The sequence below is a fragment of the Pleurodeles waltl genome, chromosome 1_1 (assembly GCF_031143425.1).
Source record: "Pleurodeles waltl isolate 20211129_DDA chromosome 1_1, aPleWal1.hap1.20221129, whole genome shotgun sequence".
Classification (NCBI taxonomy): domain Eukaryota; kingdom Metazoa; phylum Chordata; class Amphibia; order Caudata; family Salamandridae; genus Pleurodeles; species Pleurodeles waltl.
In genome coordinates, this window is record NC_090436.1 from 429390012 (window position 1) to 429415118 (window position 25107).

General features: G+C 44.5%; 1 protein-coding gene across 1 annotated transcript in view; it reads right to left on the minus strand.

The window, feature by feature from the left end:
- TNPO1 (transportin 1) overlaps nt 1-25107 on the minus strand; it is a 1170250-nt gene that overhangs the window by 410176 nt on the left and 734967 nt on the right. Inside the window, exon 12 of the mRNA XM_069224095.1 lies at nt 7995-8220. Within this exon, the coding sequence (XP_069080196.1) occupies nt 7995-8220 (226 nt within the window). The remainder of the gene's footprint in view (nt 1-7994; nt 8221-25107) is intronic.

Below are 25107 nucleotides of genomic sequence, written 5' to 3' on the forward strand. Positions count from 1 at the left end.
TTCTCCTTGGGCTTAAATATCTTTGCCGGTGAAGGGCCAGTTTCCAAACATTGTTGGAATGCTAGTATCCTCTTTGTCATAGGAGGAGGAGGCGAGGCAATAATCTTCCCTGTATCCTTTTGGATCTGTATTCTCCTTTGCTCATGGTCAATGACCTCAAGAATTGGTCTAATGTCTGTTTTATCTGCTTCCTGTTCTGGAGATGGAACCAGTTTGCTTCCCACCAATGAATGCTCTGAAAGCTTGGTGATAGAATGCTTTAAAAGGGCCAAAAATGTGGTTTGAGCAGAAGATGAAAGTTTGCTCCGCTCCGAAGAGGAGCGCGGATGTATCTGCTTCTATGTGGTATGTAGCCGTCTCAGTTCTGAAGTGGAAGCCTCCCTCTTTCAACTTTATGCTGAAACAGACGCAGCAGTCTGTTGGGTGGAGTGAGTTTTGGCCTTTTTCGGCACCGAACCCGAGGGTCGGTCGATGATATGTAGTTTTTGGGTCGGACCATGGCCGGCAAGCAGCGGTGAACCCAAGGCCTTTTGTGGCTTTTTAATGTGTTTTTGATGGGAAACGGGCTGGTGTACTCACGTACTGCGCCACAGGAATAATTTGGCTGTCCCCATCTGAGTCACAGTCTGAGTCACACTCTGGGATGGAGACGGCGGTCTGTGCCTGTCCCTCACCGAAGATCTTGTTTGTTCCGCTGACTTCAATGCCATCTCGAGCCGTCTTGCTCTTTGATCCCGTCAGGTCTTTTTAGATCACAAGGATCTGCACATCTCGCAGGTCTCTTCTTTGTGGTCCAGAGAGAGGCAGAGGTTACACACTGAGTGCTGGTTGGTGTAGGGGAACGTTGCGTGGCATCGTGGGCCGAATCAAAATGGAGTCCTAACTATGAGGCTGTGACGCAGTAGGCCTGAAAAGGGCGTCGGTGTCCGAAAGGGCATTAAATCGATCCCAAAGCTAAAATCAGATCGAGTGTAGTCCGAAACGCGTTAAAAAACTATACCGATGTTGAAGGAAAAGATAGAAAAGTTTGGATATATATATATATATATATATATAAATATGTAGACATTTATATAGATGAGCCTGTTGTGTAGCCATTTTAGCTAAAGTATTATACATGTCGGTTTTAGCTAACTAGGCCTGCCGCTGTGCACTTTAACCTAGATATATTTTATTTAACTTTGTTATATTATTTTAACATTAGCCACATTTGCGGTCTTGTTTTATTTTCTCTATCTAGCTGTTCTTCGCCTAGGTCAGCACTGCATTCTTAAACAAGACATTTCTTTCACTCTGTGCCTTTCTCAAGGCTGGAGTAAGATAGGATGCCAACAAAAGTGGTACGCTTTGTCTCCAATGTTCACAGAAACATTCACACTCTTACGTGGGGATCCTTTCCTAGAACATCAGTTGTTTTATTATAAAAACATTACTTTGACCCATGTACGTTAGAGGAAGATTCCAGCCAGATGACCATGACTGAGCACTGATTGCTTCGTTACATCTGCTTATGTAGACTACAGGCCTCTTGCTCACATACGAGGGAAGATGTCTTCCCAGGGGGAATCCGAAAGGCAGAATTAGAGCTTAACATACTGTGCTCTAACATAGCTTAGGTAGGAACTACCCCTACAAACATTAGTGACAGTATTGTAGTGTTAGTCTTGTGTTTTATTCTCCTTGTCACAATTTTAAGCTTATTGTGCTTCATCGTCCTAGATATTACAATGCATGCTTTAATATCTAAGATGCAGTTACTTCAATAAAACCTTACTGAGCTTACTGAAACTTACTCTGCCTCTGATCGTCCTTGCACATGGGAGACTATTGTATCTGAGAAGAACAGATGAGATCTGAGTGATCACGATTCCCCTGAGGAGTCGTGTATGTCATGCGCCTGGTTGCCCCAATCATCCCTGCTCTTGGGTGAAGATGAAGCAGTGCTAGTTAGCTGTAACAAACCTGGATTAGGCCAACAGGTGTCACATGGTGCGGGATCAGACTCAGTCCCCCGCAATACAGGTGATTCTGCCACCCAAATCCAGTAGTCTCACTAGGATGATGAGAACCTACGCGACAAGCCTTTTTAGTAATGTCTGTGGGCCCGTTATTTTAGCAGCTAGGCCTGCTGCCTGTTCAATCACATTTGTGGTGATGATTATTTCCTTTATCTTGCTGTCCTTTCACATAGGAAAGCATTTACATTCCTCAGCAGGACATTCTTTTATTCTATGCTTTCCTCAAGGCTGCAGCGAGATGGGATTGTCGCCACAAAAGGTAAACTGCGTCTCCAATTTCACAGAAGCATACGTATTTTTACGTGGGGACGTTTTTCTCAGAACACTAGGTGTTTTATTATAAATAATTTCTCTGTCCCATGCACATTAGAGGGAGGTTCCAGCCAGATGGCCTCAACTGCATACTGTCTGACTTCGCTACAGAAACTCGCTGAGATTAGTGTTTACCTGGCCTACATGGAGATGGTGTCTCTATAGACAATAGGCTTCTCTGCTACTGCAATACTCCGGTATGGGGGATGATGTCTTCCCAGGGGGTCCTGAAGGGCAGATTAGGGCCTCTCTAGCTGTGCTCTACGATAGAACATTAGTGGCGTAGGTAGGAATCACACATCTTTCATAATGACAATAGGGTGGGACTTTTCTTGTGTTTCACTTTTCTTGTCAACATCTTGCTTCTAGTATGTTATCGTCCTAATCATTGCATTTCATATTATTTTATCTACCATGAACCATTCCCTGCTTCTGTTTGTCTTTGCATGTGTGAGACTTATGTAACTGAGAGGCAAGGATGAGATCTGATCCACCACAATTTCCCAGAGAAGTCATAATGCCGTGCACCCAGTTGCCACAACTCATCCCTTCCCGTGGGAAGAGGTGAGGCACTGCTAGCTGGTCAGAAACGGATTAGGCTGACAGTTGTCACATGGTGTGGGACTGGACTCAGTTCCCCACAATTCAGGTGATGCTGCCACCCAAATCCAGCAGCCTTATTCGTACAATGAGAGCCAACATGACGTGGCGCCCTCAACGTTTGGTAAGGCACTGATTTTCGGATTCTCCTGAGCATCTGTCTCGCTACAGTCAAAAGGCACCTCAATACTATGATACCGTGGTACTGAGGACTTCCTCCTCAGTTAGACAGGTAGTACTTATTTAATGCTGTAGGTTGTTCAAGCTTGAACCTTCAAAGGAGCAATCCCCATTTGGTGTCCTTATCCCTCTACAGGTACATTTACTATGGCGAACGCGGACCAGGTGGTAATTGCAGTAAACATATGACCTCCCCTCACTGCTCATTTATTAGCTAATGGCGTTACAGACTAGGGGGATCATGTTACATGTGTTGCTGAGGCTCATCCAGCCAATAGAAAAAAAACATTTTATTCTTGGATCTATTTTCCAGCAGTTGATGGCAACACTAATACATTTCATCAGTATACACCTGCTAACATACCTGCACAAAACAGAGCATATACATACTTAAGAGATACCTCTAATCTTTCAAGACCACCATAATTGGCTTGGTGGCGCCCTACCCACACAATACTACATGTTAGATTACTTCCTCTTAGTAATGATGGCCATAACTGGCCTTTTCTGGCAACATACACACCACATCCTTGTTCAGACACCTTGGCGGTAGATGAAGTGGCTTACAGCAATATATAGACTCTTAGTACAATTTGTAATGCAAACATTAAGTACTAACCCAGTACGTGCTGCTCCAGCACAACTGCACGCAATCACACCAGGCATTAACCCTGCAACTGTACATTCGATTATGGGTAAGGTACCCGCCAAATGGGAAAACATTTCTTTTTGGTTAGCTCAAAAAATAAATGTGCTGGAGGCAGTATTTCCCCATACAAGACGTCAAGATAAAGACAGAATTCTCACCATGTGCTTTCCATGTGGGATGGTTCCTACAGTAGGTAACTGCACTACTTGGGACACTATTTTCCACGATCTATACTACCGCACACAGTACACTAGCTCTTGCCAATCTTCCAGAAGTGTTCAATTCAACATGAATACGGGGGTGTCCCAGTCCTGGATTTGGGGATGCAATTAATGGGCAATTTTCCCACAGTCTTTAATAATATTAAGTAATCTTAAAGAAGAAAGAAGCAGTAGCACTAGCAGTGCACATGCAGCTTTGGGATGTTCCTGCACAGGATCAAGAACTTAAGCTGTCTAAGATTATTGCCGAGACCTACTCTATTATTGGTTGGGATAGTCTGGGAGCCACAACCTAGTGAACCACAGTTCTAAGGTAAATCCAAATAAGATTCTACCAAACAAGCACCCGAGGGTCCTAAAAAATGCTGGTATAAACTAAAACAAATACCTAAAAAAGAAAGGGGAGAATCTCCGTGTTCGAAGACCCCTCAAAATCACTATAATCTTAGAAATAGAGATAATTTAAAAACTCCTAATATCATATAGAACAGCCTTAGACTACAGACAAAATGCACACAGAACTGCATTTATTAACAATAAAGTGCGCATAAAATACAAAACTACCTTGGATATTTTCAACAGTGTCTTATGCCCAAACACAGCATCTGAAAGTAAGGATTTAACAAGTTTTAGAGCTTTAGACTCGAAAAAAAGGTTTTGCAGACTCCCACAGGGGTATAAAAGTCCAGGATTGTTTTCAGCGCATGTTAATTCAATTTAACACAACACTGACGCGGAGGCATTGTCCTACGTAGATGTACCTTACAGATGAACTCACTCAACATATTAGGACGGGTGAGCCGCATTGTTGTGAGATTTGCCGAATTAGGATACAAAATTTAATTTCAGAAAAAGAAAAATAGCCTTCTCTAGTGTACTATTTTTGGGATACAAATTATTAAATGAAGGCAAGAGCTTAGCACCCCACTCTTTAGAAAAGTGTGCACAATTGCAACCAAACACCATCAAAAAGCTCCAGTCACTTGGTTTTTTAAACATTTTGGCAGAACATACATTTCAGATTATACACAACACATGCGTTAAACCATTATATGATCTAATACTTCCAGACTTTTCAAGTAAGTATTGGACAATCCAACACACATGCATTCTTAGAGCACTGCAACAAGACATGCTTTCAGCTAAACACTTAAACCCCAGGGACAACAAAACACATTTGGTCATCAGGGTAATCGCTGGTGCCATTGGTTTCACCTATGTAATGTTCAATGAGGGTGATACCATCGCTATTGCATACAAATCGCATCTGTACTACACAGCTGAACAACGCTTTGCTCCCACGGAAAAAAAATCTGACTGCTGTCCAGATGGCGGTCATTAAAGAGAGATCTCTGGCCCAGGGAAAACGCATTATCATCGTATCTCCGATCCCAGCCCTCGAGGCTGTCACAAAAGCCAGCATTCCTAACGTCAAGGCACTACCATCCACGGTGGAGTCAATGGGCAATGTCTCTGACGGCTATTGATGCTGATTATATTTTTGACCTTAAATTACAAACACAAGAATTTCTAGACTATGAACTAAAATACTCAGTTGCAGCAAACACTGTCTATTGAACAATATTATACAATAATGTACACTGATGGTTCAGCCCAAGCAGCAGTAGGCACCAAACAACAATACTCCGCTGTCTGTGCAGTTGTGAGTGGTTACATGAAGGATGGTGAATTCCATCTACAACATACTTCCACGCAGGGGACTGCACAATTAGCAGAGCTCAAGGTTCTGTTGATGGCACTGCAACACATGGACCGACATCTGCCTGCCACAGGACCCACAAGGTTTGAACCCCAAGGACATGTAGAAAGTGGGCACACTGTTCCCTCGACAAAATATATATGTATATTTTTTGTCCAGATAGGCAAACTTGGCTTGAGGAACCCCAGATCCGCATTGTAGAGTGTAAAAGAAGGAATAGACGTCAGCTTGTAAGAGAGGGGATTGTAACGACTTCGTTGATGTCACCTCTGGTGGAGGATGTCATTACTGAGTAGCACGGCACCCTCTACCGATGCAGAAAGGTATTGCTGGAAAACAATTCCGGATCCAGTCTGGTGCCTAGGGAAGAATTCCAAGATAAAGCATCTGCACCTAGATGGCTCTATCAGATATAGATGCCATGCATCAAGACCTTCATCCCTTGAGGAACAATATTCAAGTTATGGCGAGCAGACTTACAGAAGCAGAGACAAAGATCAGCACAATTGAGAAGAAAAGAATGGACACAGCCACCAACGGGATCAAAACACAGATGAGACATGTACAAGTTAGAGGATCAGAACCGGAGAGGAAATCTGCATATATTCGGGCTCCTAAAAAAGGGGGGTAAGAACAACGCAAACTCCTGTGTCAAATTTTTAAAGGCCTGGATACACCCCACCCTGGGAATAAAATTTGACAAACTCTGTGAGATAGAAAGGAACCAGAGTCCCTAGGGGCAAGCCCCGCTTTTACTTTCCCAACTCGCTCCCAAGAGTCATGATATTTAGACCCCTATGATAACGCCAAGGTGAAGCCATTACTTGTGCATATGAGGAAAGCTCAACACATCCTCTGGAATGGAGTCAGAATCAATACTGCACAGAATTATTAAAAAGAGACGGTGTCCATCAGGAAAGGATTCTTGACCCTACAACATTCCCTCAAAGACCACAATATTCCATACGGCCTTGCTGGTCCATCAAAATGATTTACTGTAGTCCAATGTAAGACACTGTTCTTCAGTGTCCCATCCCACACAGCCATTTGGATAACAGGGTGGCACTTTGCAAAATTCCATTCAGATTCATTAAGTCTCTTTCATATAAGAGCCACATGTCGACAGACAACCATGAAACCTGTCAAAGCCCCACAGTGAGAGGTCAGACAATCAACCTACAACCCTGTCATCCCAACATATCATCCCAATAGACACTCCCATTGTGGCCAAAGATCCAAGCACTGCTACATGAGACCACAGGGATTACAATAGAACAACTGTATTAGGCCTACAAGGCAACCCCTGCTCATCGAAACTCAATGCCCATACCTCCACATTAGTGGACCTCCTCCCCTCCTTGGGCAACAAAACAGTAATCTCAGAGTGGAAATCAACAACCCCAAATGCTTTTGGCAATTGATAGACTCCATTATGCTCTGTCAGAGGCGCTGACAACATCCTACACACAAAACTTTACAGCATTTCTAGCCCCAGACGTCTTTGGGATGCCTTCGACAAATACCTACAGGAGAAAAAACCCTGTGAAACCCCCCCTCCTGCCCACTCCCCCAGATCACCTATCAAGGGAGATGCCTGCGATATACCTCCATTGTTTGCCCATTCCTGCCCAGTCCTCCTGACAGGTGCTGTGATCCCCACTCAGTGTAGCCTACCTTCTTTTCCTATTTCTGTCTCTCTCTTTTCTCTTTCTCTCTTCTAGCTCCTGCAATCCTCTGTTAAGGTATCACCTTTTCCCCCCATATCTTCCATCTCCCCTCTCATGAGCCATCGGACCTCTTCCGATGTACAATCCGATCAGATAAGCTCAATCCGCATAAAGTCTTTGTATCACTCAACTCTTTCAATGCTAGACCTTTTGGTCCTTTGCTATAACTACTGCTATGTTTGTCTGAGACTGGAGACACTTAGTAGGCATCTGTTATGATATACATCTGACATATTTGTACATTTGCACTAGAGATAACATACTTTGATGCCATTGCCTCTCTCCCTCCTCCTGCTGCAGGAGTGTATTGCGTCTTCTTGTAATGATTGTGTCTTTTTTGCCTTTGTCGTTTTATATAAAATAAAAATATCGGAACACAAAAAAATAAGTCTCTATCAGAAGTAAGTATTTAGAACAAGTACATTCTTTCTATACAGCACAGCTCTCTAAAGAGGGTGCCAGACTCACAAACAAATAAAACAATTGCAAAAACGTACATTACATGGTTACTGCTGTAAGCTTGTTGCAAAATGTAAAATAAACTTGTTCAATTAGGTTTCAACATACCTGCAGGCAGCTTCCTGTACTCTCTTGTTGCCGTCTAGAATACGCTTAAGCAACTCTGTCATTAATGGCTTCAAATATGTATCAGGGGGCTGACTAACAACCCAGTGTGCATATCGGCTTAAAGTCCAGCATGTAATGGAACGCACAAGAGCCTTTTTATCTGCCAGGCACTGAATTAGGTGTGGGATGAGCTCAGGAAGGTATGTAATCATGCCCTGCATGCATCCTGTAAAAGTGAACAAGAAAATGTTAGTCCAAAGAAATATACATTTTTATTTTTGAAAACGGCAGGCTTATGGACATTTATGTTGTGCACGCCAAATGACAAAACACTCTATAGGCAGATTAACTAGCCCTCATAGGATTACTCTGTAACCACTAAATATATGACATTATTTCTTCATTGAAGAATATGGAGCCTACAAGCATTATATTAAGATTCAAACTCAAAAGAGTACTTTGCAATGCCAGGATACTGACAGGGCACATAGTGGTGGATGCAGTGATGTGCAGAGAGAATGCTTTATCAAGTAAGTAACAACACCTTTCTAACTATATCACACTATGTTAAATGATCCTAGCAGCGGTTTGGATAATAAAGGTAAGCAATGACAACACACACATCTGTAACCCTGCTACTCAGTTGTGGGTAGCTTAATTTCACAGTTAAAAAAGGAAAACTTGCATCCCTGGGAAACATCCTGCAAGAACATGTTACTACCCTACAGTAATTGTCTTTCTAGTCCAAAAAGTAACCGCAGATTCTTCATCTAGATTGAATCTGGAAAACGTAAAAAAGTAGCGCTTGAATGCATCTCAATATTTGCTACATATCACTGGAGAAGTAACCAAGTAGAGCTACATATATGCTACATAAAAGCACTATCCCTGCACGCCGACATCCGTTTGTTGTCTCTTTCTGTGCCCTCACATAGAAAGTGCAGAACGATTCTTGCAGATAGCGTGCTGATCTTGATTTTTTATTTTATTTTACAGAATGTGGAGGTGGAAGGGCAGTGAGGAAGGTACTGTTGTACGAGTTACTTACCTTCGGTAACGATATATCTGGTAGAGACATTCTATTTGCATATTCCTTACCTTCGAATTTTCCCCCAGGTGTCAGATTGGCATCGTAGTCGCCGTGATGACATCAAGAGTAGTATATAGACGCCACCTCAGCGCAGTGACGTCAGTTTCTCTTCACGACTTTCCACGCTAAAGCGCAGAGCTGTGAAGAACACTGAAATTGGTGCAGCATGGGGAAGCCCTGTCCCTGGAAATCAGTTTGCAAGTGGGGAGGATGGGTTGGGGTCAGTAAGGAATCTGCAACTAGAATATGTCTCTACCAGATATTTTGTTACTGAAGTAAAGTAAGTTGTTGCCTTCTAGTTGCATGATTCCTTACCTTAGAATAGATACCCAAGCAATGCCATCCTCGGAGGAGGGCTGCGAACCAAGATCATACTAGAAAGTCTTGCAGGACCGAACGACCAAAGTAGCCGTCCCTATGGGCCTGACTGTCCATGCAGTAATGTTTATTAAACTTGTGCAAGGATGCCCACGTAGCTGCCTGGCACTCCGCTTGCTAACGTCGTGGAAGCAGCAGCTGCTCTGGTGGAATGAGCGAGCAAGCTTCTCTGCCAAAGCGTATCGGATTTTGATGCAAAGAAGTACCCATTGTGAGATGGTACGTTTTTTGCACCACCTTCCCATTCTTCGCACCTACATATCCAACAAAGAGTTGATCGTCCACCTGGAAATCCTTATTACAATTGAGATAGAACGCCAACTCTTTTTGGATCCAGAAGGTGGAGTCTCTCCTCCTCATGAGAAGGCTGTGGAGAAGCGTAAAAAGTAGGCAAAGTGATGGACTGGCCTACATGAAAAGGTGTAACGACTTTGGGAAGGAAGGAAGGAAGGAAGGAAGCCTTACTACGTAACACCACTTTGTCAGGGTGCACAGACACAAATGAAAAGAAGATAGAGCCTGAAGCTCACTCACTCTGCGAGCAGAAGTGATGGCAACAAGAAAAACAGTTTTGAAAGTAAGGAGCTGAAAGGGACAATTGTGCATCGGCTCAAAGTGAGTACACATTAAGTAGGTAAGGACAAGATTGAGGTCCCAGTGAGGCATGATAAATGGAGAGGGAGGAAACAAATGGGTGAGGCCCTTAATGAATCTACTAACAGAAGACTTAAAGAGTGAAGGCTGATCAAGCCACCTAAGAAAGGCTGAGATAGCCGATAAATAGCTCTTAAGGGTGCCCAAAGCAGAGCCCTGCTGGGCCAAAGAAAGAATGACTAAAAGAACTACAGAAAGAGGAGCAGAGAGGGGCTCCACAGATCTGTTGGTACACCATGCCACAAACTAATGCCAACTACAGGCGTATACCGTTTTGGTGGGACACCTGGCTGCCAAGATTATTTCAGACTTCAGGTGGAAGGTCAAAAGCCGTCAACTGCTGCCGCTCAATCTCCACCATGAAGGCGGAGATTGGACAGGTTCAGGTGGAGAAACGTTCCCTGCTGCGCACCAAAATCTCACAAAAAGTCAACAAAAGTCTAAGGTGGTCCAAAATTGACCAAGGGCAGCTCTCTCTGGATCAGCACGTGGTGCGGAAAGAAAAGAACTGATGTCACTGCACTGAGACAGTGTATGTACTACTCCCGATGTCATCACAGCGACTACGACGGCAACGACGCCCGCAGAGTTGACCAACACACAAGGCTATTGCTCGAAGAAAAACTCCTGATCCAGTCTGACGCCTGGGGGAAAATTCTAAGGTAAGGAATCTGCAACAAGTAGTATCTATCAGATATAAAGAGCATCCACCAGAGAAAGTGTTGGCAAAGATAAGCAACATGATGGATGATTCAAACCACAGATTCCACACCTTTTGAACGGATAATAAAACAGAGCCTTACAAAGGTGAAATCTCTGTGGAGTGGGCTCAAAGTCCTGCTGAACAGAGTGAGATAAGTGTCATTAACACCAGCCATGGGTGTCAAGACAGTAGTGCCTTGTGCACGTATGCAGTTAGACTGATGTCCGGAGCAGGCACACCTTGTGCTAATGTCTTGTAGTGGCTACGGGTTTAGTGGAATGGGCTCTCAAGACAATCAGGTTGCTGCGTTTTGGCCATGGCATACCGATATGATATAACGGACTTACTACCTTGATAGGGGTCTCTTGCCTTTTGATTCACCTGAAAAAACAATTAAAATCTCATCATCTTGCCAATGGCCTTTAGGGCAGTCAACTTAATAGCTTAACTGTGATGAGGTAGAGCAAACAATACTGATAAAGTGATTGACTGATCAACATGTAAGTGTCATGACTTTAGTAAGGAAGAACCAGCCTGTCTGGAAATAAGGATGGAATAGGGTGGTTGGACTGACAGCACCTGCAGTTCACTCACTAGGAGTGCAGACATAATGGCAATACATTTTCGAAGTCAAGAGCCTTAAAGAGCAACCGTACATAGGCTCAAAGGGTGTGCACATCATGAATGTCAGAACCAAGTTGACGTCACATTGCTGCATGGTAAACCTCTGATGGAAGCATCATGCAAGGACAGCTGATCCAGTAAACACAAAAAGGCCAGAGAGTCGACAAGTAACATTTCACCATATCAACAGCAACATTCTTCTGGGCAAAATAAAGGACAAACAGCATCTGGCAGCAGGGATAGCATCACTATCTCAGTTGGCAAATTAAGTGCACTTAACTGACACTATTCATTCTACACTCATGAAGGTGAAGGTTGTGTAGATTCAGGAGGCGGCCCATGCACTGCTGCAGAGACCAGATGTCCTCCTAAAGTGAGAACCATATTGGAGGGGCAAATATTCAGGGTCAGAAGCTCCGAGTATCATTCTCTTCTGGACCAGTGTAGGAAGCCGGCCTGGTGTGTGGTGGGTACCTATGGTACTTACACCATATACCAAGTCCAGGTATCCCCTCTTAGTGAACTGTAGGTCGTGTCTAAAAGACAGGCTCTCTAGAAGTAGCTGTGGATGAGCAGCCAAGGCTTATTCAGGAGCCATGCAAAGCTCAGGCAATACCACTGTAGTCACACAGCACTTACACACATGAAAGGAAACACTCAGTTGTACAAAAAATAAAATAAAGGTACTTTATCTTTGGAACAAATCTTTACAAAATACTAGACAGGTGACCCACCCCCTAGGAGGTGATACACTAAATATATACACTACTAATCAGAAACAGGTTAGAAAACAGTGCAAAGAGCAATAACCAATAGTGATCCTAGGGGGAGCACAAACCACATACAAAAAAAAAGAAAGAAAAAAAAAAAGAAATGGAATGGAATGTCAATAAGGTATCCCCACCTAGGTAAGTAAAATGTGTAGAGAGAATCTGGGAGTACTAGAAAACCATAGAGGTAGGTAACACAGTACCCCCAGCGAACAGGAATGCAGGAGTTAAACACTGGAAGAAAAGCAGACACCCCGACAAGACTGCAAGAAAACCAGCTGTGGATTCCTGAAGAAAGAAGACCTGTGGGGAGAGGGGACCAAGTCGTGGAGTCCAGGAGAAGAAGCTACTACCTACCCAGCTATGGATGCAGTTGTTCGACGGTGATGAAGAACAGAACAGGTCAGCCCTGGAGCCGGAGAAGCATTCCTGATGGATGCAGATGAAGCCCCACGCTGGAAGGAAGATTGAAGATGGGTGTCTGTGCAGGAATTCCCCCAACAAGCCTTGGCAAAGGCAAACTCACAGTCAGTGGAAAAGAGGTGCTGCAAGGGACCAGCAAGGGCCAGGAGGAGTTAATCCAGGAGGGGGAGTCACAGGGGACCATCAGCATCAGAGTCCACAGAGCAGAGGCAGCACCCACAGGAGTCCCACAGGACGGGGACACAGGAGTCGCAGAAGAAGCCCACACAGCACTGCAAAAGAGGTTCCGGCACTGCAGAACCATGCAGGAGGCTGTGCTTTGCAGGATGGAGTGCTGGATAGCCTGAAGATCCCTTGGAGGAGATGCAAACAAGCCTTGGAAGCTGCAAGAGATGCAGTGCTTGGAGGTACTGTTCTGCGTGGGAAGACAAGGGCTTACCTTCACCAAAGTTGGACAGCTGGCAGAGAGGACCAAACAGGACTACTCCTGACCACCACCCATGATGCAGGATCCACGCAGCTCAAGATGAGAGGAGATCCATGCAGCCAGTTGTCGCTTGTTGTAGGTACCTGTGGTTGCAGGGAAGTGACACCTACTGGGTTCACATGCTTGCTTCTGTGCCCACACAGAATTCCACTCGACCTGAACAACGCACTATGCAAAGCTTTATGCTTCAATACCTTTTTTAGGACTTAAATGTCAGCCCAGACTCCGGGGGCCTGAAGGCGTTCCAGAGGTGCCTGCCTAAAAATGAGGCACATGGCCTCATAAAATTCTCTGAGTTAGGCAGGGGTCACTTCATCTCCTAAAAACGTGGGGAGATGCAGAGTTAGCCCAGGCGCAGACTCTGTAGAGTGAGGCCTGAACTTCGATGCTGCCTCGTCTCACCAGCTAAAGGATGAGGAGAGGTCGAAGAGCGCTTCACCTTCTTAGACTTCTCCTAATGCCTTAACTTACCTGATCACCACGAGGACTTGTGGGCCGACGCTGCAATCAATCCCGGGACCTTCCTCTCGACTAAGATTTCAACTTGCATGGGGTCGAGCGTTGAGCCGCCATGAGCTTTAGGGATCGCTCCCTCAAAGCCTTCGGATGAATGGCCCAACACTCGGAGCACAACTTTGAGTTGTGTTGCGCACCAGGAACCAAAGAAAAACGAGGTGCGGATTTGTGCCCGATAACAGGATCAACAGGGCTTGCAGCTGTTTTTTCTGGATGACATCCTCAGTGCACCAGGGGTAGAAATCTAAAAACAAATCTTCAACAAAAAGACAAAAAAAAAAAAGCTAGTCAAAAAGTGATTAGAGAGTAGCGCTCTTTGGATTAGCGCTTGCTGGCGTGAAAAGAACTGACAGCGCTCTGGGGTGGTGTCACTATAGCACCCGTAACATCATATCCGACGCAGTCGACACAGACGATGGACGCAGAGCTGATGAACACTACCTAACAGCGAGTAGGGGTACTGCTCACAAAAATCTCCAGATACAGTCTGATGCTCTGAGGAAATTCAAAGGTAAGGAATCTGCAACAACAGGTTTCTATCAGATTAATATGTCAAGAAATGCAATGAACTTGATCACCTTGAACAAGGTACCCTAGGTGCCTTTGAGATCTCAGATAGCAGGCCCTAGTCTATTAAGTGTATTTTTTGAAAAAAATATTACATTGGTTCAATGTCTTTGCAACATCTGGACCACCATACAGCTCTGAATTTTATCTCTCAGCCAACTGAATATCCAGGGTAAGAGTCTCAAGGTGCTGCTTGTTTCAGCACTATCCAAGTTAGACCGTCTCAAAGGAATAGCACTGGAACCTTGAGCAACAACCTGAATTAAACAACTCTTGAAACCAACCCAACAACTAATCACCGCACACTGTTCTGCAATGGGCAGAGAACGACTCACCTCCCCAAAACACACATAACCTGTTGCCTAATCCCCAAAACACATACTGGCTGTTGCCTCAACATAACTTTGAAGTAGTGTCAATGCATAAACTAGCAATGCCAATTAACTGAGGGTGTGAGGGTAAAGAAGCAATCCGCATCAATACCTTAAACCTCCATCTCAATTGAACCAGGACTGTGGGCAGTGTGAAAAAGAAAAAAAAAAAAAAAAAAATCAGTATAATCTTAGTCCTAACTGAACAATTCAGGGCATGGCATACCAATACACTATTTTATGTAAAATAATCAATGTTTCTGATAGATACTTCTACCTGTAAATTCCTCAACTGTAGAATAATCCCACGGATCAGACTTGATCCAGAAACTTTCAAGCTCTCATGTCACCGTTAAGGGGCGTTGGCTTCATGTTGACACCTGAAGTGGTGTTATCAGCAGTCACTTCAAGCAATATAGTACCCATCCCTGCGCAAAGTTGACAGTTCCCTTATCTCTGTGCTTTAAAATCAGATCCTGAGCTTGCTCACTGAGTTTTCCTCACACTACAATTTTGGGTTTGAGCTCCGTAGGGATTGCAAGGGGCACATTTCCATAAAAGATCCCTACTCCAACTGCCTCTGGCTGCTCAGATGAGACCACAGCTGTTTTTACATTTTCCCTAGCATAGCTGGATCCTATATACTTCTAGACAATCTGAATTTCTGCACTACCGCCTGTTCTTTTAACGGTGAGGTTGAGTCCGCCCAGGTGGCACTGTCCTACCTGGGTGGGGCTAGGTGAGAAGCAAGACACTATATAGTATGTGAGACCACCTAGTCCGTAAAGGAAACCTCCCCTACCACATAAATTCCCTCAGCACTCAATACGGAACTCATAGTGTGAGATTGAGGAGCCCGAGGCAAATCCTTTGCCAACTGCTCCATCGTATAAGTGAACCCCATACTCCTTGTGTTTATGATTTGAAATATTCTCAACACTATGTGACAGACATTGTCCAAACACGGATACAATGCACGATGAATAAAAAGACACTTAACATTTAGTACAAAGAAAGGCGAGCAAAAAAGCAGCCTTCGTAGGAGCGACAGCAGCAGTAACAGCTATTTTGGCGGCCACTGTGCACTTTAAGCTTTATGACTGCACGTGAGTCACTAAGCTGATACACAATACTCTTAAGTCTGCTCATTCTATAAATGTTTCAAGTGAAAGGAACAAACTCAAATGGTCATAAGGAGAAAACATTTAGCAGAAGCCAATAGGGTAAAAATAAGCAAGTGCTATCATTGACTCATTGTGAACATCAGCCCATTGGAAAAGAGGGAATCCAAAGTGCTTCATAAAGGAACACTAACCGGTAACCTTTGAAGCTGCTGTGTAGGCAACAGGGCTCCTCCGAACCCCTGCCTTATAACAAGCAAAAGAAAAGAGACCTGCGGACGGTGGTTTGTGAGGTAATTGACAAAAAGAAGGATGAGCAAACTGGATAGAATTCAGACTGCCTTGAGGATGTGGCTTTCATTCTTTTGCTTTGAAACACGTTCAATAGCAATGGAATTCATGTTTTATGTGTACACCAAGGTTACAAATCGGACTGTCAAGCACTTTTACAACATACATTAGACACAAATGCCACTAAAGTCAACAACTAAACCAATAATACAATTACTTGCAGACAACATTCTTTAAACAGATCATTTCTGGAAATATGTCATCTCTAACCTATTACAGAACAGAATATTTATGTTAAAGTTTGTTCTCTGAAGAAGTGCATTCATTTAAGTATTCAATCATTTCCAACAGTTGTTAACTTAGATCAATCAATTTCTACTTCCCTGGCTTTTTGCTGAAGTTCTCTCTTTGTTTTTTTACAGAAACACTTTAGTCGAAAACAGTACAACCAGTTGTTCATCTGGAATAGACAGTATATAAATGATACAGCTCTACTCCCCACCCCGATCCCACCAATAAACAATCTCACACTATACCCCACCTTTGTCACCCCATCTACTGGGTGATATGACTACCATTTCCTCCAGACCTTCATGTATATATGGGGCATTCACTGACCATGTCTATTGTTCTCTTCCATCTTGGCACACCAGTCCATGCCAATCGTCTATGCCACTATTGAAGGGTCACAGCAGAGTTTCACTATAGTTCGGCTATATCCCTTTTAGCTGCCAACATGCCCAAACCCACCAGTGTTCTCTCTCCTCAGGGGGCCCCCTAGATCTTCCAGTTACCCAGCTGCACAAATCACTGATGTGCCTCAAAATGTATCCCCACTACGTGGGCTAAAGTAGATATGATGGTATTACAATACACTTGGATAACTGGGCCCGACCATGCCATATGAAAGAAATCACCCCTGCGGTCTTGGCATCTGCCACATGCTGGGGAGACGTGGGTCCCTGTCTCCCATAGACAGAGGAGTGTTAGGAATGCCTGATGAAGAACCTTAAGATGCATGAGCCGGAGCGTCACCAAGATTGCCTGCACGCGGAGGCCATACACATGTCCCGGCAGTCGGCCTCGTCCAGCGTTCCCACCCATCCCTCCCACAACAGATCAGCACGTCGGAACAGTTCAATACCAGGGTCTTATAAATCTGCGAGATTACACATTTCCCTATGGGACCCATAAGCAAACGGCTCTAGAGTGGACTATACGCTGGGCCGTCGTCCAATTCTCCCTTATATTCCAATAACACATGCAGGAGCTGTAAATAGCTAAAGAAATGGGGAGGTGGGCATTTGAAAATCTGCAGATGTAAGAAGCTGTTTTGTCATGTGGTGTACCAATGTAGGCATACACCATGCAAAATGTCCATACGACTCCTTTTGGTTTACAGGGACTTGCTTTAATCATCCCAAGGACTCTAAATGTGGTAGTGTGGTCAAGCTGTTTAGGCTTATCAGAGGGGAGGTGTTGAGTCAATACATGAGACACACTGAAAAAGAAATCTGAGACCAATTTGAGAAAGAAAGAAAAAATACTTATATATATTTTACACCAAGGTTATCAATATTGGTTAAGTACTTTAGGCATTTTAGGTTTTTCAAGTAAAAGAGTGATAATCACCGCTGTTAGAATTGAAGCGCGAGCCTTGAATGCAATAATATCCTATGGGAGAAACATACACTGCATTGAAATACTTGCAAACTGTTTTCAGGGTGCTTCTCCTGGACTTAAGGGACGTATGGGCCAAGTTCCAAGAAACCACCAGTAATTCGGTTTTACCTGCACTGGTATGTCCAGGTGCAGAGGTGCTCGGCACGCTGGTAGCCTCGAGCATTTTACAGTAAAGTCAATGGAGAAGTACCTGCCAAAGAAAAGGGCTACAAGTGGAGACTGGGGGTCTAGTCTGGCAGAACCTACCAAGGGGCTCAGCTCTTGAAGGTCTCACAAAGCACACAGTATGCTGACGTGGACTCAGACTAGTGGGGTTGGGTGCACAGGTATTTTGCCCAGTGGGTCGTTTGAGTTGGATGCTCTCATTTGGTTCAGGTGACCTGGAGAGGAAGAGAAAACAAGACTGCAGGGCGCCTCTCTTGGTGATGACCTTGAAGATCTTGATGTTACACGTCAGCAGGTTAGAGGTGTCCAGGCTGGACACGCAACAAGCCTTGGTGCTTGCAAGAGCTCTGGTATGCCAGGGTATTGGTGCAGGAAGGTTGTGGAAAGGTTCAGCATCTCAAGACTTGTTGAAGTGACAGGGCTGACCTCCTGGACTCTCAATATCCTCCTCCTGGCAAGTTGCTCCCTCAGTGGACCCGATGGTCAGTAAAACAGTGAACCAGGCAGATGAAGTCGTGCCTGCAGATGCAGGGAGATGGCTCCTCCACCTCAAGGATACTGCTTGGTTGGTGAAGTGCTGGACAGACCTCCAAGGATTTGGGGAAGCTGATCAGTGACAGGACAAGTTGTTTCTTGCAAATGTTGAGAGCAGCAGCACGGCAGGGTTTGGCACCAATTCCGGTGCTGGCCCACAGTTCTTCGTCCTTATTCTGTTTCCAAGTAGACAACTATGTGCCTAGTGTTAGGAAATACTGAATTTAGGGTACTTTAGGGTAGTGCCAGTGGGCTACTTACCCCTGGGGTGACTTTACCTCCATTTATATGACCACTTCCTGTGGAGAGTGGGTATTTTCCTGACCCAAAGTGGCTAGTTCCTTGAGTGTCCACTTCAGGAAGCCCACCTTAGGTTTCTGACTAGCCTAGAAGTGAAACACGCATCCTAAAAAAACTAATTTCCCTCCTGCTCTGGTGCCAAAAGGGGCTCAGGGCAGGAGGTGGTGTTCCCCAGGACTGAGGGAAGCTGGGGCAGCATATCAAAGGCAGTAGAAGCTAGGATGCCCCTGTCACTCATATGCTAAATCGCTAGCCATCCTGCTGGAGGAAGTGTGAACACCCTCCTCCAGAGCAGGCATTGTTTCTAGCATCAGAGCACTGGAGCTCACCTGCAGAGAGTCAGAAACACTTCTGAGGTGGCTTGCTGATCAGGACCAGTCAGCCAGCACACTAGGAAAGAGGAAGGTTTTAATGGGGCACCTCTAAGGTGCCCTCTGGGTGCATGTCATAATAAATCCGATACTGACATCAGTAAGGATTTATTAAGATGAGGTGTTTGATACCAAACACCATTAATGTCAGTGCAGCCACCATGTAGCACAATACATGCTGAAGCCATCAGGGACCCTCTTTAGTACCCCTGCCCTACTTATCAGGGGTTCCATTTACTAGGGCTTATATGGGTGATAATGTCCTTGTCAACTGGGTTACATACGTCATTGGTCTCGTTTTAGGGAGAGAACACTGGCAGGGGTGGGAGGTGGGGGCGGGGGTGTGATCGTTATCAGGTACCCAGTGCACTTTCAGTCAAAAGAGCATCAGTACTAGGGCAAAATGTGGGGTTGACCATGTCAAAAAGGGATCTTTCCTACAACAAGGAGGTCTTGAAAGGACTTTATATGGTCCCAGTCCCATACATCGCCCATGCTGGTTATTCCTATACAATTCCATCCCCGGAAATCCTCCAGGGAGCTCACATGCGCCAGCCCGCAGCCCTCCGACAAGGGGTCTTGAGCGCAAATTTGTGGTTCCAATCTAACCATTTCAGCACCACTCTCAACACCCAGAAGACCACCTCAGCCAATTCTGGAAGGGTTACTGGAATGGGTGACCCATATAGGATCCACATCACCCAATTCAAGTCAAGGTGGGACAACTCTCCCTGGTATGTTGGGTCATCCTATCCTTCAAAATCTTCGAGCGAGTGTAGAGGAAAAATAAGGACATGGGCTCGTCCTCTTACAGAACCGTTCATGTAAAGCTAACAGAAGCCCTGTCCTAACCTACAAGGTTAACTCTCCAAAAGGACCTGGAAATCGTTTAGGTTCCTATGAATACACTCACCCGCCAGGGTTACCCCTTGGTGGCATGCTTCATCATCAGGTCTATTCCTTTCCGCTGCGGAACGAGCCGTACTGTGACCGACAGATTACGTGGGCACAATTATGTAATCCACTATGACGGTATATGAATAAGAGGGAGGGTCAGAAAAAAGCTAAAAATATCTGCCTCCCAGGAGAAATAATGTTTCAATACCTATTCTACTGGTGATATAATTAAAAGTGAAGTGAGTGGAAAGGGAGGTGCTATGTACCTGCCTTTCACATATGAGGTCTACATGGTTCAAGCCTACCCCTGGGCTTTTAATCAGGACCAGGAGTGACTCCATGGTGCCACTCCTTACATAAATGAAAGTGCCAATACACACCTAATGTTTTAATACAGAAAGTATACTGCTCTTACTAATAGGCGGGTTTTGGTATATTTTCTAATACATAAAAGGAGAGTTAGCCTGCCCACAGCAGTGTTTTAATGCTTACATCTAAACACTGTGCTTCTAATTCACATATCTCACCCTCAAACGTGAAAGTCACTTGTTATAGAAAAGATAAACAAAGGTGATGAAGGTGGCGAGGATGGAAGCTGTCAGAGTAGCAGTCAATTTTTTGCTTTAAGTTCTTCATGGGTCGAGAAGCGTAAAATCCGCTGATCAGCTATGCGTTTTAGAACCAGGAAAAACAGCTCCTACTTACTTATCGTGTGGGTGAATTTGAGGAACGCTTCTGGTCTGTTGAGCCATCTCAAAAAACCTGTTTCGGCTACAGAACCCTCCCATATAACTAGGACATCATCTATGTATCTCTTCCACAGTTTGATGTGTTGTCTGTAGGGATTGGTAGAGGTTAAGATCTTATGGACTTCCAAATGATGAACATACGGGCCAGCTATACTCTGCGCGAAGGTACTGCTCCTGTGTTTCTGGAGGTACAAGGTGCCCTCAAATTAAAAAAAACTTTTTTTTTTTTTTTTTGCAAGAGCCCAGTTACAGCACTCAATAACCACATTCCATGGTGTTTGATATTCCCACTCCACCTCCAAAAGGACATCTTCAATTAAGCTGAAAGTTTCTGCATGGGGAAGACTGGTGTAGAGATTTTCTAACTCCAGTCCTATCAGAAGGCGAGTGCCAGGGTCAAAAGTAAGGTCTTTGATCAACCGTAGTACATTCTTTTGTGACCTTCAAATACATATCAATGTCTTGAACAATCTGTCTTAGAAAGGCATCTGCAAACAGAGATGGCGGTTCTAGAATGGACCCTATGTCTGACACAATAGGTCGTCCTGCTGGAGTCTCCAAATTTATGTGGATTTTGGGAATCGTCTCAGAGGTTCTTATTAATGAGGAAATCCCCTTCTTTCTAGGATATCCAGACATGAGATAAGGCCTGCTCCACCATGTTGCTAATCTTCACCCAAAAAAAAAAAAACAAATCAGTAGCGTCATCTGTAAGTTTCCCACAATAACGTGTGTCTTCTAGAAGTCTGAGGCATTCATTACTGTATGTTGTGGTGGATTGAATAACTACAGCTCCTCCCTTCTCCGCAGGATTTATAACTATGCCCTAGTTACTTGATAATTCCTTGATAGCTGCCTTCTCCCATATGGTAGTGTTGTGGAAAACCCTCAGGGTGCCTGGTCAATCTCTCCTGCCTCTTTCAAAACTGCTTTCTCAAAAGCGAGTATCTCCCAATGATACTCGTATCTAAAATCTGATATGCATGGTAAGTGTCCACATTATTGTGTTATGTGTTATTCTGTGTTGTGTGACTTTAGCGGCGCAGGCATCACTGAGTGCTATCACCTTTGCTTATCTTTTCTATTACGAGTAAATTTTATGTTTGAAGGTGAGGTATGTAAATTAGAAGCACAGTATTTAAGTGTAAGCATTAAAAACGCTGCCATGGGCAGGCTAACTCTCCTTTTTTAGGTTGAGCATTAGCGTTCGGCCTCCTGTATACTAAAGTATACAATAGAGTGAGTTCCAGCGCTTTGATTTGTTAGTTGCAGTGTCCTTCAAAAATCCTTGCTTGCTAGTGGTCAGTTCTGCCTCTTTGTCCTGCCTTTTTTCACTTTGGGAGCAGCACAAAGTACTGTGTAATTACGCTATGTCCTGTTTATCTCTTCTGTAAGGGACTTTTTCTTGGCATTTGCCTGTTTCATCTCAACAGTGTGGGTGCTTGTTCAGTCCCTTCTCCCCACCAGCTCCCTCTGTAAACATAAACCACAGCAGAGGGGGACGTTTTCAGGGACAGCTCACCCTCTCTCTCTTCCTTTTGTTATTTTCAGTCTGTCTGGCAATAAAAGTCCAGTCAGTAATTTACAACTCTAAGAGCTCTAACTCAAGCAAACACAAGATTATTGCATTCCAAATGCTTGTTATATTTTATAGGCAATATACCAAATCACGCCTATAAGTAGGTGCAGTATTCTTTCTACATTAACACATTAGGTGTGTATTGGCACTTTAAGGAGTAAGGAGTAGCACCAGGGAGTCACTCACAGTCCTGATGAAAAGGCTAGAGGTAGGCTTTAAACGCTTAGATCTCATATTGGAAAGATACATAGCACTCCCCTTTCCACTCACTCCACTTTTAATCACACAGCCAGTAGAATAGGTATTAAAACATTGTATTTTTATTTTTATTTTATTTTTTTTAGCTTTTTTAAGATTCCCTCCCCTCGACTCCTATTCATATACCATCATAGTGGATTACATAAGTGCTCCCACGTAATCAGTCGGTCGCAGCGTTCCACAGCAGAATGGGATGGACCCGAATATGAAGCATGCAACCAAGGGGCAACCCTGGTGGGTGAGGGTTTTCATAGGAAACAAATCAGTTTCCAGGTCATTTTGGAGAGCTAACCTCGTAGGGTAGGGCTTCCGTTAGGTTTACATGAAGGGTCTGTCGGAGGACAGGCCCCTGCCCTTATTTTTCCTCTCCACTCTAAGATTTTAAACTTCTAAGCAGTGCAAAGCTGTGGGAGATTTTATTGCTAAGGATACAAGAAGTTTCTCAAGGCAACACAGTCACACATATAGTATTTCATACATTCCAGATGGCTGAAATCACAGGACTCACTGTCTTGGCTGAGGAGGTAGAACAAATCTTAGCTTCTGTATGACCGTTTGACAACACATCCGTGGATAACAAAGAATGGAATCAAAAACCCCAAATTACAACCGTGATTCATGGGATCATGACAACAGAATATTTGAGGGTGAATGCAGCCATGATCTCGATTTGATGATGCCTTTCTCAGACAGATTGTTCAGAACACTGATGAGCTAGCTAACTGCCACCGAGCTGGATGGGTTCACAGTTTGGTACCTTTGTTTGATGAGCCAGGTCTAAGCCTCCTTCAAGCTGTCAAAGAATAGAGATTTAGAGCTCTGGATTAGGAGCAGTCCGGGAGGTAAAGAAGCATGTGAGCTAAGTGCATAGATCGTAGTTTCTGCTCCACTTGTTTGTAGGATTTGCATGTTGTCTGGATCTGTCGGGTGTCATCTGGATCGGTTGAGTATAGCCAGGTATTATCATGATGCAAGAAGATTGAAGCAGTAATTGGTGGCGGCTCTGGGGACAAGGACCTGTGGGGCACACTAAAGAATACAAAAGGGAGGCAGGCCCCCACAGAGTCCCCTTCAGTGTTCGCAGCATGCAGCAGCCCAGTACTTGCAGTTTGCCTCAGCAATGCACAGGCCTCCAGGCCCGGTCTGGAGAGCTGCCAAGCTGTCCAACTCTCCTCCTGCTCGGGCGTGGCCTGTTTTCAGCTGCAGCATGTCTCACACATTCGGCCCCAGCTGGAACAAAAAGGCAGCTGGGAAGAAGCTTCTCCATGTCAATCAGTTCCCAAAAGCACCCAGCCGTCATCCTTAGGCCGTCATATTCCGTCCCATGGTGTGATGTCACGGCCCAGGGCTCACGTCCACCGCCAGACACTGAGCTCAAGCTCCTCCACTGCCTCTTGGAGTGTCAGGCAGCTTTACCAAACACTGTGCCGGCTCTTCTGGGTACACGAGCACTCAAAACATGCGTTCCAGGCGGGAGTGCACAGGAGCGTGTCCGCCATCTTGGCTGTCCATGCCACGCCCCCTCTGTCTTGGCCTGTTACACCACATACTTGCTTGATTTGCAACGCAATGACACTATCACTTTGAGAGTTATCAGATATTATTCTTAGATATTTGATGCTACTATGGTGAAGTAAATCAGGGCCCATGCTTAGTCTACATTTAAAACTGCACATTGCAGCCTGGCAACTTTCTATAATGGGGACTTTTTACATGTTTTTACACTTATGTGATAATGTACTGAGAAGGCACATGCAGCTTATTCCTCGTAAGTGATGCTGCCACGCAGTCCGGATACCCTACCAAAGGCTAGGCACACAGCACCACAATGCCCTTGTATTATGATTGTCCACAGGAGACAGCTCTGGAGCTGCAGATGAATCATCGCATCAGCGCTGCACCTCTAAAAGTGTGATATAAACTGTGATTCTTTTTATATTAACTGCCTCTGTACTAAATTTGGCAGAGGAGCACTTACTACTGGGATTATCCTGGAACATAGTGCACTGTGACTGCGATGCAGCCCTGCTGACTCCGATCTCCATCTTGCAAAGGATGACAGCCTGTAATACAGCAGACCAGCTTTCTGGCACTTCTTACCCAGTTATTGGGGCATTAGACTATCCCCATGGATCTGGCAGAGGGTACTCCCCTACTATGCTCTCGAAAGTGTAGGCAGTAACAGCTAGGAGTGTCACAACGTAGTAAAATTATCAAGGTTGGATTATTTGTCTTATTTTTTACCATTCTTTTAAAGATGGTTACCATGCTTTGCTTTATCTGCCTAATAATCGCAGCTCATGCTTTCTATACAACAATATGATTGTTTAAATAAACGTCCGAAAAGCCATATTCTTATTTTTCTTGGGTCTTACCTTGGGCATACAAAGTACAAGGGTAGATCTCTTTCCACAACTCCCTTGGTGTGGCAACCTCGTACATGACTACTGAGTCACACCAGGCTTTTATAGACAGTTTCCAAGCAGTATTCCATAATTTCATGTTAGTTCTGCAAAACAGGTGGTAATCTTGCCATACTCCAAAGAAATTCTAGACTCAGTTCTTCCATGAACCCAGAATTG